This window comes from Pangasianodon hypophthalmus, chromosome 8, assembly GCF_027358585.1.
Source record: "Pangasianodon hypophthalmus isolate fPanHyp1 chromosome 8, fPanHyp1.pri, whole genome shotgun sequence".
NCBI classification, from domain to species: Eukaryota; Metazoa; Chordata; class Actinopteri; order Siluriformes; family Pangasiidae; genus Pangasianodon; species Pangasianodon hypophthalmus.
Window position 1 is genome coordinate 10657415 of NC_069717.1, and position 19689 is coordinate 10677103.

At 40.6% G+C, this 19689-nt stretch overlaps 1 protein-coding gene across 3 annotated transcripts in view; it reads right to left on the reverse strand.

The window, feature by feature from the left end:
- The window catches only part of agbl4 (AGBL carboxypeptidase 4), a 294079-nt gene that overhangs the window by 23241 nt on the left and 251149 nt on the right, over nucleotides 1–19689 (reverse strand). For all 3 annotated transcript variants that reach the window (XM_026914463.3, XM_026914698.3, XM_026914614.3), the window contains 3 exons: nucleotides 7943–8032; nucleotides 6122–6236; nucleotides 2247–2358 (listed from right to left, as the gene is read on the reverse strand). In XM_026914463.3, the coding sequence (XP_026770264.2) occupies nucleotides 2247–2358; nucleotides 6122–6236; nucleotides 7943–8032 (317 nt within the window). The remainder of the gene's footprint in view (nucleotides 1–2246; nucleotides 2359–6121; nucleotides 6237–7942; nucleotides 8033–19689) is intronic.

A 19689-nucleotide genomic window follows, 5' to 3' on the forward strand; every position in this document is an offset into this window, starting at 1 on the left:
AATACTTCACCAAAAAAAAAAAAACTATTTAAATACGAATAGTGACACCAGCAATAAATGAGCTATAGTATACAGTATATATATTTCATGAAATCACAGCTGGGGAATTTGTTTGTAATTAACATCTTTGCTTTAGCTAATACAGTATGTATCAACCTAACACAAGTTAGCTTTGTCTGTGTTGTCTCAGTTTGCGTTAGCCTGGTGCTTGGATAAGACTGAGTTTGTGTTTGTATAGCAGTGTGAGATGGCAGGATGTACAGTGTAGCCAATGAGCAAATGCTTTAGTCACATGACACAATGTTGGCCCTAAATTTGGGAGTTTAAACAGAACACTGCATCTGATGTGATTAACCAGAGGAAAATGCACTGCCAGTCTGACACAAGAGGGTGTGTGCATATGTGGTTGTGGGTGTGAGGGAGCTTGGGAGAGCCCAAGACTTACTGTCGTAGATAAGTACCAGGTTGGATTATATGTTTGTGTAACCCAGAACTGATAGTAGTCAAATACATCTCTCCATAAAGAATATGCAAGCTGGCCTCCTTCAGTCATCAATGCCAAGGACCACACAGTGTAAACTCCTCACTACTGACACCTTCTACATTTACAGATAAGTTAGCTCTGCTTATTTGCTCTTCAGGTTCACTTTCTGAGTATAGAAACACCTTTTAAAGCTTTATTAATTACTCACCATATATAAAAAGCTCTCTTGTGGCCTCATATTTATTTCCTTGAATATACAGTGAAGGGCAAGTGAGTTGTGGATGAGTCTGTATGAGAGGACACTTGTGTATATGAATAAGTGAAAATAGGTTTGTGTGTATATATGTGTGTATGCAGGGCGTGAGGGACATGGACAGCTCGCCCTGCTATGAAGGATCCCATCGATCAGTGCGTCAGCGCAGAGGGAAAAGGTTAAGGCCCGTTGCGTGGCCTCGTTCCGCTCACCGACAATCCTGCTCTTATCAGGATGTGAAAGAGCAGCAAAGGGCAGGCCATTCCCAGGACAGCCGCTGACCTTCACTAATCACACACCTCACTCACTTTCTAGCCATAATTAACACCCAGCCAGAACAGATGGCTCTGTACTCAAACAAAGAACGTGCAAACGTGCAGAGAGAAGAAAATCAAGGGGAGACGCTCCTGGCCGAGAGAGGTTTGAAATCGCCCCTAACAGACACACACATACACCTACAGAAAGATGCTGAGTCAAAGTTCCCACAGTGTTAGTATTATGAACATAGGGCAAAGTTACAGAGTTACAGAGTTTTAAACACTGAATTATGCTTTTAGAACACACACCACCTTCAGGTCAACTCTTTTTTTATATACCTTGCATATATCACAAAGAGCTAGTGCACTCTGATTCAAAATGATATAAAAGAAATACATTGCTTGTACAGACATTTATTGTATGGAAATATGCCAGGTTATGTCAAAGCACTATTTTCTTAGGCAATGGATATATGAGTCATGCCAATACATTATGGATGCTTGGTAAAAAAAGATCAGTCCACAAAGATCTATCAAAATATATATTTATTACTTTAAACGTGCATAGCGAAAAAAGAGCAAAGATCAGTGAGTAAACGTTTCAGCCCATAGCTTTCTTCAGCTTTCTTCAGGAGCATTGAAGAAAGCTATGCACTGAAACGTTTAATCACTGATCTTTGCTCTTTTTTCACTATGCACGTTTAAAATAATAAATATATATTTTGATAGACCTTTGTGGTCTGGTTTTCATTCAGTGTGCAGACAGCCTTTGCATTGAATTTTGAAAACTTTCTTACTTCACGCACCTGAGGATATATTTACCTCATCTGAGCGCAACTATTCCTCTTTCTAAAAAGAGATCAGTACAGTTGTGTGCAGGCATATATGTACAGTGGGGTCCAAAAGTCTGAGACATTCTGCTTCATACTGAAGCATGTGTTCAAACAACACTCTGATGGTTTTGATCTAAAATTAAAGGTTTTGCACAAACTTGTGGAGTCCATGCTAGCCTGAGTACACACTGTCATTAAAGCAAAAAGGGGACGTACCAAATACTAAATACTAAAAACCTCTGAAATTCATATAAGTATTTCAAAGATTCTCCTTTTCACTCAAGTTGTTGTCAATAATATAATTTGCAAAGAAAATTATTGTATTAAATTAGAAAAGTATGCAAAATTCATTAGCAGTCTCAGACTTTTGGACCCCACTGTCTGTATGTATATGTTTTTGGGTGTGAGCTGTCACTTACAGGATCTTGGTTCATTTGGATGATGAGTTGTTTGACAGCATGTAGAGTGGGATGAGCCCACTGGGATGGGTCCTGCCAGTGACGGTTCAGGTCAAAACCCATCAGGGAGCACCTGCACGAAGAAGCAAGTAAACAAGGTGAGTAAACACACAACTAAGCCACTGCAAACAAAGGCCTACACTGCCTGCCTGAGATCATCCGCTCCAATTGCCCGTCTAAGCACTATTCTCTAACACGCCAGTATACCTCAACAAAGAGGACTCAACAGCGATACAATGGCTGCAGCGCTCAGTATCCAGCTCACCAGAAGCAATTGCAAGGTCATATAGAAATAATAGAGGGAGCTGCATTTTAACACAATAGCTGTATTGTGTTGTAGCCACAAACATAGCCGTGACACCTTATAATGGACACAAATAACAATGACATTAATTTGAGCTCAATTCAATTCAATTTAATTCATTTTTATCTGTATAGCGCTTTTAGCAATAGACACTGTCATGAAGCAGCTTTATAGAATTCTGGATGTAGATTTAGATCCCTAATGAGCAAGTCAGAGGAAACAGCGGCATGAAAATTCTCCCTGAGATGACATGAGGAAGAAACTTTGAGAGAACTCAAAAGGGAAAACATCCTCTTCTGGCTGACACCAGATAGGGTTATAAATCATTACAGTATACAGTTGAGTAACCATGTGGTACATTTGTTTACATTAAAAGATAATCACATACCTAGAAAACAACACAACTTGATAGACATAAACACATTTACACACTCAAGAGATTTTTTGCATCAATGTTTAGGTGCTTGTGGAAGAGCTATATCTTCCAGGCTGAAGAAATCTTCTGAGTGAAGAAAGTTTGTCAATCTGCTCCTCTACGGTATCACAATTAAAGACTTGTAGGCCCTGAAAAGTTACTTTGATTACTCTATAGGCCAGTATCATGCATCACTGTATCTTGATGCAAACAGCTACAAGAAGTCACTGTCATGAGGTGAACGGGGCATAATGTTTACACTTCGTGTGATTAGAGACCAGATGCCCTGCCACCTCTCAGGTCATCCTAGGTGGTTTAAAAGATGGCCAGTATAGAGTTGCAGTAGTCAAGCTGTCAGATGATGAGTGAATGGATGAAGAGTTGTGTTGCACATTCTGACAAGGCACAGTCTGATTATTCTAATATTATACAAAGTAAACCTGCAAGACTGGACAAGGTAAGTAAAGGCAAGATGGTTGTTGATTTGTAGAAACAATGAACCAAGCTTAATGGTGATTACTTATTGACTGACGAACTCCTCAGGATAATTAGAAGCTGTGTCTGTGCTTGTAATCCTTCATCCAGGCTGATACATCTGTACTGAGAATGAGACATTCTATACACTGAAAAATAATATTGGAGTGAGATTTACTACAAATTCACACATAATCTTAGTATTTTAAGCATATTTTAAAGGATGGTTTACAAGGCACCAAGGATTACATAAAAAATATGTATATTTAACTAATTGTTTTCTTTTTTATTTTTAAATTTCAACACTGTAAAAAGTACACATCATCTAAATGTTAATACTGGTTCCCATTTGGAAATGTCTGATTTCTCAAATCATTTATCATTATTACAACTTAATGGCATAATAACAACTTAAATGGTTCCAATCAAAAGTAGAACTCCAATGGCTAAATGCACTTACATCCGCCTTCATAAGACTGAACTTGCAGAACCCAACATGATTATTTAACTAGCTTACATGAACACCTACAAAGCATACACCTGACTGAGAAACACAAAGAGGGTGAACCAAGAAAACTTTACAGAAACACGTGATCTTTCAAAACATTTCATAATACAATAGGCTTAGGCCTTAAAGCCAACACAAAACAAGATTTACTGAATATACAGTAAATACACCCATCCATAATGCTCAAATTTCAATCAGTTTAAAGTTCCCCAACCACAAATGCAAAAACCATGCCCCCACATTAGTTCCCCACATTAGTTCTTTTTTCTAATTTTACAAGCACTTGCAAAATAATAGTAAATTTAACCCAGTAAAGAAAGTACAATATACACTTTTAGCCACATATTTACACAAATTAATTTAGTACAGCACTTAAAGCAATTAAGTATTTCTAATAATTTACTTTTTTGTGTAAAAATCACAGATTTTTTTGGTTATATTTACTGACCCACTGAATCATTTTTTTGTAAATGATTGTAGAGGAAAGGAAAGGCAGAGCTGAGTATCATCAGCATAGCAGGGATGAAGAATGGGTGATGGTGCCCAACAAGGAGTACAGTGAGAAGAGGAGGGAGCCAAGCACTAGTCCTTGAGGTATGTCAGGTAAACGAGATACACTGCTGTTTCAAAATGATATCCCAAGTGCTAAACACCCAAGTGCAAAAATATTTATTTTGCTGTCTATTTGTTACCAGGCTGCCAGGCCCTATGCTACCAAATAGCTATGTACAGAACCATGGTAATGGATGACTTCTCTGCTCCTCCAGAATTTGCAGACAGATGGAGGGACAGAGAGACAGATGTCCCAGTGAAGGCTTTAGTAGGTGCTATTGAGCTTAGGTAGAGGATCCATGACTTTGAGCGGCAGTCGGAGTCAATGCCGCAGCTTGCACAACATCACTAATCCCCTAGTCAGCAAGGATTGATCCTGCGTTCCTCTCCACATCTGATCTCTCTCTCTCTCAGCCATACTGCTGAGGCAGCAAAGGTGTGATGGAGTGTGAGAATGTATGCAAAAAAAGAGGGAGCCACCTGTCACTCATCCTGCACCATTACTTCCCTCATCAACTCTTATTCATTTATGCCATGTTTAAGCCCCACTTGACCCCCCCCCGTCACCACCTTAGAGGGGTCAATCGCTGCCTCTCTCACTGTGCTTCTGCAGTGCAGCCTGGCTGACACCAGATGGCAGCCAGTGATGCCCTTTTTTCTAGGTCTGTGGGAGTACACAGCAGGTTATTGGTATTCAGTGCAGCCACCGCCATTAAGTAAAAGGCAATTATGGAATGGAGAGTAGAAACGATGCTCGCAGTGACCGAGTGACTGCAGCCCAGTGTAAAGTTGGGTGTGTTCTTCTGGAGCTCACAGAAATGTCCTGATACAGACTTCTGGTGTAAGTTTGGATATATCATCGTTAAATAACTGTCACTTCTAAGGATGTTGGCTGCATGCTCATGCAGCACAGGACATTTCACTAGCTTTGATGGACGATGATGGATCTACTACCTAGTGTCTCTTATCATGAAAAATGTCAGGGCTTGGCAAAGGTAAGCTGTTCTTAGATCACTGTAAATAGCACTTACTGGAACACAGCCTGATCCCACATGCATACACGCACACCATCCAAAGTATGAATCATAAGGACCTTAACATACAAATTTACTTGAATGTAAGAGTAATAAAGAAAAGTGCCAGCTCTGCAGACATATATCTCTCCAGTTGTTCCTCTCCAGCCCCCACCACACACATCGAGCAGCATTAGACTGCTTCCTGCCCCATACACCCTGATTCTTATACTTCAGCGCCACTGCAGCACCAACGCTTTCCAGCTCTTAATCCATCACAGAGATCTGGGTTCATTGAGCAGAACCTTTCTTCTAAGCACATAAGCACGCATGTCCTTCATTTCGTCCCTTTCTAAAATGCAGCCTATGCAGATAGCATGCACTGAGCTGATCTTTCTGGATGGTGAAGTTTAGAAAGCAGTAGGAAAGTTCAGGAGATTCAGGGTCACACTGCATCAACGGTTATTAATCACCGTTATTATTAAAATTATTAAAATTAATCACATGTATATGTCTAATGTGAATGTGTGTCATGAGCATCATGTTGTGAGTGCGGTTCTAGCTCCTCACCTGTAGTTGCCCAGGTACACACCATCAGGGTTGAGCATGGGTACGATTTTAAAGACCACATGATCACGCAGGACTTGTGCCACAGGGTGCTGGCTCACCAGGAAGTCGATAACACCTATACACACAAACACACTGCACGGTTATCACAGCGAATGAATACTAAAAAATTTTACAGAAATAAAATATTCTCCTAAAATTAAAACTAAAACTAAACATCTTCATCATAATTAGGAGAAATAAAATTTAAAGAAGACCTGAGTTAGGTTTTTGTTTTACTACACAACATTCACTTGACTTCTATTTAAAGTGTAAAATGGTGGCTGGCTGGAAGTGTAAGAGACCATGTAAAGATATTACACACTGTGCACTGTGTCTTCATGTACCTTCTAAAAATCAGACAAAAATAGTTCCACAAATTTTAATATGTGCCTAGAACATGAACACACACACACACACTCACTCACACACACACACACACACACACAAATACTGTATATCTTCACACATACATACAGTTCAACTTTCAAAGACATTCATGCTAGTGGGAAAAAGGACAGAAAGCTGATTAAAAGGACAGACAGGTCCAATATAAAATCAGACAGGACATCTGAGATATCCATCTTCAGTCAATACAAACAGAATAGAATGAATAAAGGCAAGCTAATAACACAGGGATATAGGGGAAAAAACAGAAAAGTGAGAGTTAAGAGTTCAGCAGCAAAGAACCAAAAGGTCATACTAAGTAAGTTATGTGAAACACAAGAAGGGAGAGAGAATCCAGTTTATGATCAGGCGAAGAACTGACAAAGAGGAAGGGCGGAGCTGGGTGGTGGGGGTCAGTGGTGGCAGTCACTCGTGTTTTCATTTGCCCTGCGCTGAGTGGCAATAATTGACAGGTAAATAAGAGACACACAAAGAGAGAGGGATAGGTAGATAGAGAGAGAGAGAAAGAGGGAGGGAAAGAGCAATGACCCCATGCCTCTCCTCTTCCCCATGCCCATTCTGTCCTGCTCATTACCACTAATGGAGGCATAACAAGCTCTTTAATTGAGTCAATGTGGCACGGAGGAGAGAGTCAGACAGAGAGAGAGAAAGAGAGGGAGCTGTAGAGGCCACACCAGTGCTCCGTCTAATTGCTCGGACTTCCTGGATTTATTCATGCACATCTGTGTGGCAGTGTGTTTATGTGTGTGTGTGTGTGTGTGTGTGTGTGTGTGTCTGAAAGTCACATTGAGGTGGCAAGGCAGGTGGTTTGAAAGCATTATCGTGACCAGACTACCGTTATCCGTGTCAGCCCTCTCCTAAATTACTATAGTGCTTAACTTACTAATTACCCACACAGAAACCTCTGAAGCCAGAGATGTTCAGGCCTTTAAAACTTGTCTCTTTTGTATTTATGAGAACACTGTTTAACAGCTTGTAATTACACACCTGTACAGAAAGAGTAGGTCAGAAACTCTGCATTGTGAAAAACTGCAGCCATGGATTTGTGATTGATGATGTAATGTTGTGATTGAGTGGGGCAGCTTGACAGAGTTTTTGTGTGTGTGTGTGTGTGTGTGTGTGTGTGTGATATTATAAGATTTGTATCCAAAGATTTAAGTGACCACTAAAGGTCACTCTGTCTCAGATTTTCCCTGAACCTCCTCAGCCTTTCCCCATCAAACCATCCCAGTAGTGACCCTCATGAGACTCAGACCCATAGATTAAAGAACTCAGACTGATAGAAGAAAAAGATAGTCAGCTACTTGTGTGTGCATGTGTGTGTGTGTGTGTGTGTGTGTGTGTGTTTGTGTGTAGACCAGGAGACAAGGGTCTTACCCTGGCAGATGAAAGACGCAGGTGATTCTCCTGGGTGAACACGTGCTGTGAGGAAAACCACACGTTTCTCTCGCTCTGGGCTCAGGTTAGCTGCAGTGCACACACACACACACACGCACAAAAAGTTTAGTCTCAGCAGGTATGTGTGTGGAAAGAAGCCATATGTCTATCCCTTAAGGCAGAATATAGCTTCACACTGCAGTCATGAAGCAGGAGAGTCAGCATGCCTGAATCAAACTGATACGAAATGTCATAAATACTGGAGACAAAACAAAAGCAGTATAACAATTTATAACTTTTCGTTCAAGATTTTTTTTTAATTCAGATAGCTAGATTGTCATAACAAATTGTCATCATTTGTTATTATGGCATAATACTTTTTTAAAGGTTCAGCTACAGAACATTCTTTAATTATAAAGGACTGGATAAACAACTCGCATGACTGAATGGTGACAACAATTATACCTTTTAATGCTTAATCATTAGTGATTAGTTTATGGCTATTACCAGTTACCAGTTCAGACTAGCAGCATGGACTCTCTGAAATAGAGGTGTGTGCATATGACAATTTATTTTTTATTCCCCCTGTTTTTTTAATGATTGTACTTGCCCGCAATATTTAATAACAAATTTAGTTTGCTCTATTTCCCAAACAAATATAAACAAATTAGTGGGGTAATTTAAACCACCATGACTCTGACCAGAATAAAGTAGTTACTGAAAATGTATGAATGAATGTGGTAAATACCATGCAAGCAATATGTATATTCCTATATTAATGAACATGGCCATTCCTTGTCCCACAAGCTTTATAGCAAACCACCTGGGATAAATTTTTGTCCCAATGCACACCTCTACCCTGAACTGATGATACACAGCTGTTTTTAATGTAAAGTGGGGGAATAAACTCATACATCTCTGTCCATTTTTCTTTAAACATTCTGTTCTCATCATCAAATTTTTTAACAAGTCACGTAACGTTACTAATCAGACCAGAAATTGTAAATGAAATAAAACACAACTCTTTACTCTCTCTGGTCCAAAGAGCTTCCCTTAGCTAAATAAATAACATAAACGCATGAGATTGTATAAGCTGAAACAAAGGTTCTGCTACACAACCCGAGCTGGGTCATGTTTAGGAACCTGAAGTCGCTGAATTACAGTCATTTCTTTCACTTATATGTGAGAGTGCCTAATGCATAGTGTTTATACTGGATAATTTGTTGTCTCTATGAAGGCAATGAATTTGGTTGAGTCTGGCATTTGATTAGTTTTGCTAGATAATTTTTAATAATTTGTTTCAATATATGATATATCACTACAACTGTTTGTTCTTATTTGTTAAAATAAAATATTTCAGTCCATTGGCTGGGTAAAGTAATGGCATGACAAATAATATAAAATAGAGTGCATCCACAAAACTGGGTTATAAGGACAAAAAATACTGTTTTGGCCTTGTATTTGTGTTAAGAGGAGGTCTTGGCAGATGGTAATGGAATTTGAAAGTGGACTTGAAATTACCATTGAAGTGGCAGGTTTTGAATGTTACCACCTAGTTGCACTACTCCACCCTCATCAGTGCATGTGTGTATATTTCTGACCAAGAAAATAACAACTGAGAGCAAACAGGGAAAAACTTGCTTATACCCAACCACATTAGTAAGACACTGGTGTTATATAACGGAGTAGTTAGCTAAGTTTGTTAGAATTTTGTGTATTGGGGATCTGGTGCACAGATCTGTGTTTGAAATGATTTTGACAGAGAGAGATTGAAATAGACAAGAAGAAAGAGGCTGCATGGTGATCCGGTGTCCCCGTCAGGCCAAGGACAAGATGCTTCTGTGATGGCTCAAATTAAATTACTGGTGGCCTGCGCCCTCTGGATGCAATAATGGGCCAGAGATTTTTTCCCCCTGATATGCTGGTCATGCTTTTTTGTATCCCTATCCTCACCTTGCCTGTTTTATATATGAATTTTAATGCATAAAACGAACCAGGTACCTCTGCAAAAGGGACTTGGTGTACACCTGGCATGGAATGCTATTCAGCCTAATAAAGCAGGAGGGAGCAGATGCTCAACAAAAAGCCCTTTTTAAAATGCTGATATGCTTCCACCCATGGTGAGGTGAGCTCATTTTTCTACCTGGTGCTTCACGATTTCATTGTTACAAACCCAGGAATTCATGCACCAGTCACAATCATCTGCTTATCAGCTATAGGACGGGCAGGGGAAAGCACAAAACCTCTAAAAAATCCCTCGCTTCCCATGCAAACGGTAGAATGCTATAATGACCAATGGCAAATAACACAATAGTTACGCTCACACTCACACTCCCACACGCCTGCACACACAAGGAGCTGCAGAGGAAAGCTTTATCATATCGACAGACATGCTAAACTACATCCCCAGCTCTTTGTCTCCTATTCAGTATGGATGATTACATTTGAGGCAGGAATAATATTCTAGTCTGCGGAGTGTGCTGCACAACTCTAGAAAGGAGGCACGGTGTGTGTGGATGTGTGTGTAGATGTGTGTGTAGACGTGTCTCGGGCCAGCCTAAAAATGAAAGTTCCACCCCTTCCACAAACATTTCCATACATTCAGTGACTCTGACACTCACTTCAAAACACACAGGCGCACTCCCATATACACACTCACAGGATATTGTGACCGATGTCATGGCAGTATTAGCGGTCAACCTGAGTATGAATGAAAGTAAAATACCAATATGCATTATTCAACAGGCTTCCTGAATAATGTACACATATATCAGGAACTGTAAAAACAAGTGTGGCCTAATCCATTATGCCAGCAGGGTTTTGGAGAACAGGGCTGGGGTCCTCAGGGGCTGAGGATCTGATCTCAGATGAGCTATGGGATAATTATTGTCATCGCTGTCACTATGTCATGCTGCTGTGCCACTGAGATCTAGTGAGCCAAACTACAGTTAATCGATGATTATGTGTTATTTAAATTACACACAGGCGCATGTTTCTTTGCATACAGGCACACTTATATACAAACATTCACTGGACTGTTTTAAATTGAATAATTGGTCAATAATATATCATGTCGGCTGTATTGTTTGCGCACTGCTTCCTCTTCTCCATGTCCTAAATGACTTCAGTGATTATGCAGCTCATTGCTATGTACACAAGCTTAATATCTTATTGATCCCAGCCAAGTGTGTGCTCAGCAGTAGCAAACCCTATTTAGCAACACACACGCCCCAGCTCTGCTTTCTCCGCACCCAGAAAAAAACATGGGAGTGCGTCACTGACACCGGAGCCGTAAATATAAACCATTATTCCATTTTTAAAGGAAAATGAAAGCAGAGCCCTCTTCTCCCTCTCTCTTTGCCCTTCACTGAGATGAATGGCTTTGCCATTCAGGAGTCTCGGCGGAGAGGCCCAGCCCATTTGCCATGAATGCGAGAGCTTGCATTTTTTTTTGCCCAGGCCCTGCCGCTCACTTGCCTGTGAAATTCCATCAGTTCTAAATTACACCTTGGCCCTGGCCCACCGGGACATGCCAGCGGCGGATGTAAAACAATGAAATGATAGCTGTGAAGGTGCTGGAGGCAAGCACTACGTACTTAAACTCAAACAAAGCAGTGATGGAGTCAGCCTTGCATTGTGTGTGTGTGGATGTGCGTGTAAGTGCTGTAAAATGAACAGTTTTCAAATTTTTGCCTTGAGCTCCCTCATACTATTCCTACTAGAGTCCTACTAGTCCTACAAGATCTGCTGAATATTAATTCGCTAGAGTCTATGTAATGGATAAAATATAGTGCTCTGCATTTTATCTTCTAATGCTGCTTAAATTTGCGCACCCGGTCTGTCTCCTTCTCCTTCTCCATCTATGGGTGGTGGTCAGAATGTACCTCTACAGACGTCACACCCCTCACCTGACTGAACTGGCAGTGTGTGGCCTGCAGGTGGAGCTGGATATCAGCAGGGGGCCCTAGCACCACACACATCTCACCGTTTACCTCCTTCTGCCTGGTCAAGGGGAAGAAAGAGCTCTTATAAAACAAGACAAATGTGCTTCGGCCGCCAGCTGAGCTTTTTTTTTCTTTTTTTGCTGCTTCAGTGGTTTTGTTACACTCTGTTTTGCTTTAGCATCCGACAGACAATGTGATGCCTTAATGTATGGATTCTTCCCCATCCAATCCCCCTCTCCCCCTCTTCCTCTCTCCCTGTCTTCCCCTGCAAGGATCTCAAGGACCTCAACTGAAAAAAACTGAGCTAAAGCTGAAAATGTTGTGGTTTGAGTTATGAAGTGCTACCCAGATGCTGTGTTATTCTGTACTATGTGGAAGACACATACTCCCAATTAGGCCATTAAACAGCGGTCATGAGCCGACTCCTCTGAAGGGACTCCTAACTGCCTTGGCTCCATATATCGCCCTCTTTATTGGTGCTAAAGGAGTGATGGGCCTAGGAATCCTTGCTAGCAGATTACTCTGCAGAGGCCAGTGCAGTGCCAAATCATAGGAGACGTCAACAACCCAGTTACTCCTACTCAGATAAGGAGCTCCCTGTTTCCATTAGGACAGAAATTAAAGACCGACAGGGAGACATGAAGGGAAAGAGAGGGAGACAGAGAGAGAGAGGGGGTGAGAGAAGGGAAGATTTATGTCCACACCCTTGGTGAAGACAGCCAGCTCAGCACATTTCTCAACTGAGAGTGCCACAATCTCCAACATTACCTCCTGCCACCAAGAAATAAAAAATTCAAGACGTCATATTATGATCAGCTCTGATAAATATGTAAATTGCATCAAAAGAGGAGAAGTCTTTGACAAACAGTGGAAATCTAATGAATTCTGAAGGTTACCCAGATTGTGCAGCTCAGCTTTCCTTTAGTGGCCATCTTGCCACTTTTAATTCAGCCAGATAAGACATGAAAAGGTGTCTGATGTAATGCAGTTACTGAGATATGAGAGGGAGAACTTGAACACACCAAATTCAGCAAAAAAGCCACCTTTCCTCCATGGTTGATTAGGTCAGCTAAACTGGCACCTCTTTTTAATGAGCCAGGCTGTGATGATTAATGATAATGGTCAAGTAAAATTTATGAAATTCAATCATCTCTGCCTTTGTCACCTCAAATATTGATTCGTATCATCTCACTGAATGCCTATAGCACTGTGTAGAATGTATGGTATGTAGAGTTCAGTAGATAAATGTAAGTTCTAATTCATTAGCAAGTGTGAACAGATGTTGTGGTAGATAACACTTTACTTAATGACAGAGATTATAACGCTCCATGATAATCACTCCATGATAACTGGCACACATTAAATTTTACATACATTAAATTTTATCATGGATTATTCTAATACATTGTTCTTCCTGTGTCTGCATGGGCTATTTCCTATCTACAAAAAAATGCAGGTAAAATTGTCCCTAGGTATAAATGAGTGTGTGAATGAGTGTGTGAATGAGTGTGTGAATGTGTGTGCATGGTGCAATGGACTGATGCCTCATCCTGGGTGTATTCCTGCCTCATGCTCAGCATTACTGGGACCGCAACCCTAACCACGATAAAGCTGTTACTGAAGAGGAATGTAGGAATGAATATTGTCAGCTGTCATAAAGACTGATTTTGTCAATTTTAACAAAAGTTATTTATGTCAAGGCAACTGACTTTATAACTCAGTTTATTTTTGGTATATCAGAGTCACACTAGTGACATGCCAAACATTAAAACCAAATTCAAACTAATTTAGGGTCAGAGAAAATAGACATAACTCTATCTTAATGGTGTCTCAGATTTGAATTAAAAATGTACAAATTATAAAATTAAAACTCAGAAGAAAATATACCTAACTCTGTCATAACCTTTCCATAAATTTTCACAAACATATTAATATTTTTTTAGATTCCCGTCTCCGCCCTGTGTGCGTGGAGTTTGCATGTTCTCCCCGTGCTTTGGGGGTTTCCTGTGGGTAGTCTGGTTTCCTCCCCCAGTCCAAAGACATGCATTGTAGGCTGATTGGCATCTCTAAATTGTCCATATAGTGTGACTGGGTGTGTGAGTGTGTGCGTGATTGTGCCCTGCGATGGGATGGCACCCCATCCAGGGGTGGAAGAGTCTCCAGACTCCCCGTGACCCCGTGTAGGATAAGTGGTACAGAAAATGGATGGATGGATGGATGGACGGATGGATATCAATATTATAAGCATTAAATAAGAAACACGTTACTACAGGCCCAGAGGAAATATACAGACCTCTGTAGTTACCGTAATGTAACAGTGTTATAGAGAGGGTTTTATGTTATTTTTTTTTAACGTTGTTTTCTTTTCTTCAATGTGAAGATTAAATATTGTCCAACATTGTGAACATTGAACATTGTCTAACGCAAAACCCAAATATTTATTTTGCCTACCTGCAAGGTGTATATTTGGGGGATAGAAATAAGATGCATCGAATACTATGCACTTTGTTTTTTCATCACATTTTGCTGTACACTTGCAAAGGTTTTCTGAAGATCTGAGATTGGCTCAGCTGGAGATCGGGCAGAGCAATAGATAATAGTGTCAGCATATAAATTCAAATCAGCATCAGAAACATTATTGTAAACATTATTAATATATAAGGAGAATAGAAGGGCCCCAAAATGTAACCCTGTGGAACCCCAGCTTTAACGGTCAGTTTAAAGCTTTAATTAGCAGCACAGGTTTTTACAATCAAGAGCATTTATAATATCATTAAGTACTTTACTGGCAGCGGTTACAGTGCTGTGATGTTTTTTTTTCTTCCAAAAACCAGACTGGAAAGTGGTCAGGATAATATTGCAAATTAAAAAAGGGTTTTAATTGGTAGCTAACCAAGGATTCAAGTATTTTAGACATTGCAGGCAGCTTGGAAATCAAGCAATAGTAAATTATCTGGATCCCCTTTCAGCAATGGCAGAACCAAAGCAAGTTCAAATATTCTGGTATCTTATTTACACACAATCCTTAAATAAAGTGTTACCTACCACACCATCTGTACACACTGACGTAGGGCTTATGTAAGATTCAAGTAGCCTTATGAACACCCATAAGAAAATGCCACCATGTAACATGTTCCTGTGCCTAACTTGACCAAGAAAAGGAAGCGAACTAAAGCTTGATCTACAAGACAACATCCCTTTGTCTTTTCCTTTCTTTCTTTATCGTCCCAGCTCAGTGTGATATGAATGAGTTTTTTTGACTAGGCTAATAGTTTCTTTTATCTTGTAGCATCTTAGCATCAGTTCTCTGTAGCAGGTCATACCTGGTAACACAGAGCAGCTGTAATTGTCACTCGTGTTAAATTTAAACTGGGTTTATACACCCTTTACTGACTATTGAGCTTGAAAGGAAGTCAACATCTATTATTCTCTGTCAGTTTCTCAAGGGCACAGAATGAGCTCTAAAAGCAACAGGGCTTATGGTTCTTATAGACCCTTTTTGGTCATGAAAAGGTCGAGCCAAGACGAGGGCATGCGGTGCTTCCTTCGCACTCTGTTCTAGGGCAAGAGTGCCAGCACAACTCTATATGTCAAGGAGCACCTTCAGCTCCTGAGTGCCGAGCTCCATTAACCCTACCACCACTGCACAATCTGCAGTCTCTTTCTATTCAAATAGCATTGATCAGATAGAACTGACCCCCCTAAACCTTTGTATGGGTTTCCATTCTCTTCCATCTGGTGATTCTCCTCCCAGCCAATCCTCAGATAAGAGGATAAGAGACTGATGCAGACGTCACTAAGGACAGAGGTGTGTGAGCAAGGTGACACTCAGAGAGGAAAGAAAAAGAATAATAGAAAAACCGAAAAAACATCCACCTAGGTCAAGCATGTTGAATAAAAAGAACCTCTTCTCTCTCCTGATGAGAGGCGGCTGGAGTGGGCAATCAGCATCGAAGATGTTAGGGTGGTGGGCTGTTGGATGTGTGAGGTGACCAGCATAGTTGCCACATTGTGACAATCAGAAGAGATGGAATGAAAGAGAGTCAGACATTGAAGACCCTCCAGACCACAGCATGTAAATATATCCCTGAACGCTCTTAAGCTCAGCAGACAGCTCGGGGATAAAAGCGCTGAGTACAGGGTGATTAGAGATCGATTTGCTGCAATCAAAACCTTTCTCTCTCTCTCTCTGTCTCCCCCATTCAACTGTCACTTCCTGCGCTGCTCATGACCTCAATTGTCACTGTCGTCCTTGAAGTGGAGAAATGTCTATTTCAGAAAGACAGGATGGGATGAGGTGGGGTGGGGGCTAGAGTGACCTCCTAATGACTTTTGTTAATATAAAAGGCCAATGTGAAATGAAGCCTTGTAGCTGTATTTGAAGAAGATATCACTGAATGCTCTTTAATGCCATTTGTGGTGATTTATTTGGACACTGAGTGACATTTTTGGCAGCTGATTCTGACAAAACATCATCATTCTGCAGTCATCTGACGAATTCAATATTATCTTCCTATTTCTTTTTCTCATTTCTGTCTTCTTCTTTTAACATTGCTTTCAGACTTAAAGAAAAAAACAGAACAAGAGCTACCTCTTGAAACTAAGTGAAAGAACAAGAAAGCAAGGAAGCAAGAGAGGCAGGGAGAGAAAGAGAGAGAGAGAGACAGAGAGAGAGAGGGGGAGAGGATGTGTCATGCTTGGAGATTTTTTTTGTCTTGTCCAAACACAGGAGAAGAGGCTGCTTTGCTTTTAATTTCACAGCGCTGGTCATAGCTCCTTGCTCAAGCTCTGACTCCTGCCTCCTACCTCTTTTCAAAACTGAACAGATTAGAGAAAAGACAAGAGAAGAGGCCCATCTGGACACTACATGATACCGAATCATGTGCTGTTTTTGAAGAATGACGACTGAACTTTAGAGCTTTCTTGCTTGAAAGGACATCGTACAAATAAGAGGAAGTGAAGAGGGAGAAATGATTTCCCTGGGATATACCCCTACTGAGCCTCTATAGCTATGAATGTCAGGGCAAAGCAGGGTCTGGGGGCATATTTGGAAGAGGAAAACATGCCAAAGAGACAATGCCAAACTGCAACTGCACAAACCCACACATATGTCAAAGCCTTTGGGAGAAAGACAGAGAAAAAAGAGATATGTAGGTATTATCCTCATACATCTGCTCCTTTAATATGTTCAGTCTTGAATCTTTTTTTTTCTGTGTTTAAATCTTCAGAAAGAATGAAGCAGGCAGCAATTTTATAGATGTTGTCTGAGTCCCATGAAGCTCGGACTATAAACGCAATTGAGAGAAAGACAGCCTTTTTAATATAGGTTATTAGTTTCTCTCCCTCCCCACAGAGTTATAAATAATTTCTGAAAGCAACAAAAGTCCAGACGGGGAACCTCTCACAGCACCCAACATTATTACGCTGTTACAGCTCCCAGGTTTAATTTCTTTCATCCCTTTTTTCCTCCTCCCTTTTCCCCTCTCTAACTCATTCTCTCACTCTCTCTATCTCTCCGTTTTCTTACCAGATGCAGTAAGATCTCTGACACTCAATTTACAGCCTCACTCTCTCTGTCAATCTCGATCATACTCCCTGAAAATATATTCACATGCAAGTTTCGTTTTTAGCCCCAGGCCGCAATTGCAGATGGCAAACTATTTTCTTGAGGGTTCACTCTCCACCTCTCTTTCAGTTGTCATTGGTATCCCTCTCTCTCTCGCTCTCTCTCACTTGTCAGTGGTATATTGATTAAGCAGTGAAGAGAGCGAGCATTTTGATGCCCTCTCTCCCCACTTTAATCAGAGAAGATGCTTGCAAAACTCAACTTGGCCACTTCACAGACATCAGTGGATTGAATAATGATAAGCAAAGTTGCTCATCAGTAATCGTATCACATAGACTGGTCTCAACGTTTTAGTAGGTAAATTGGTAAGCGTTTGTAGTTATACTTTCTAACATGGTTAGCAACTAAAACGATTTGTTAAAACTAAAACAATTTGTTAGCATACAAATTGTTCCATATTAAACTCTATAGAGTTCATTAAGTATATGTAGGAAGAAGGTATAAACTCAGCCCAACCTTTTTCCTCTTTCTCTCTCTACCTAATTTTCGTTAGTCCTCTCTGCATGTAAGAGCAGCCCAGAGACTCTGAGACTGGAAAGTCAGTAAGCAGTTTAGTAACAGCTCATCACTCCGTTAATAACACACTAAGGGGCTTCTGCTATTTAAAAACACTGCCAAATCTCCGCTGTTATTACCTGATAATACTCACACACAAAACCAGCTGCACAACAACGTGCTGGAAAAATGTTGCAATAGAGAAATTTCAATACAACAAGGCCTCATCTCCATGAGAATAACCCCGGAATACTGATTGAGTTACAATTTATAGTTTTTTTCTAGTCTAGTTTCAAAGGTGGACCAACCAACCAGACAGACAGTGAAAATAGTGCCTTAACCAATTAGCTGCCTTCAAATTTTTTGAGGACACTTGTCCTTTCCCCATTGCATGCTTGCTGGGTGAGATCAACACTCCTTTAGTGTCATCAGTCACAAGTCAGATCCTGTTTTACTTTAAAAAACTCATCACGGTGTTGCCACCTCTCAGCTCCCAGGTCCCTCGTTCAATTCTGAGCTTAGGTTATAGCCTGTGCAGAGTCTAGCATATTCTCACCATGTGGCTGTCTTCCAACCTCCCAAAAACATGCTGGTAGGTGGATTAACTATGCTAAATTTCCTTTAGGTGTGAATGAGTGCGTGAATGTGTGTGCATGTTGCCTTGCAATGGACTGGCGTCCCATCCAGGGTGTATTCCTGCCTCATGCCTTATTCTTAGGACTGGCTCAGGATCCACCATGACCCAGGATAAAAGATAAAGCAGTTACTGAAAATGCTTTGCACAAATCTGTGTGTTTTTCCTCCCACATATTTTAACAAGGTAAAGGCTTAACAAGGTAAAGTTGTAGCACTTGTCTGTTGTAGAGCTTCGGCTAATATTTTTTTCTGTTCTTAGTAGAACTTTTCTTAACTTAAACTTGCAGGAGTCATCTGTGGGTCAGTATTTACATTCCTCACTCTCATAGCTGTCCTATGCACCTGTCCTATTAGACTCACTGTACCACTGTAGTGTACATATGCACTTTAGCTTGTAGGTCTCAGTATATAGGATATATGTGTATTTATGACATTATGCCATCTACTATGTACACAATTTGAAAAAAAAAAAAAAGCAATCGCATAATATGAGCTCTGTTAATATACAGTATTATCCATTTTTGCAGAGTTTTTGCAGAATGGACTTTAAAAGCTTGAATATGGTGTTCAAATGTGCACATGTTTTTTCCACACTAGTTACCCAGTGTTATTTTAAAGGGCAGTAAGTGTTAGAAAATGTTTGGCTGGCCGCATTAAGAATTGATCAAGTCCTGTTGTAAAGGGCATAGACGTGGTTTGTTGTTGCTATGTCCAACTGTGCACTTTTAATTTAGCTGATTTCAGTCTTAAAGAGACAGATGCTGGGTGCCCTTTAAGTCCAAGGCGTTTGCCATTTCCTTTACAATGATACAGGCAAATTTAATAATGGCCTCCAGGGCTTACTGAAGCCCCGGTAGTGCTGGATGCGGTTAGCACGACTTTGATAGAGATTAATGAAATGTCAGGTAATTGAAGGGGATTCTGATTGGCTTGTTGAAAGGAGGTGCAATTTCCCCGCTTGTGTCACTTAAGGCCTTGGAGGTGATTGATGGTGAGTTGACTTGCAGAGTAGGCTGGACTGGGACGGAATTGCATGCCATGTCCGT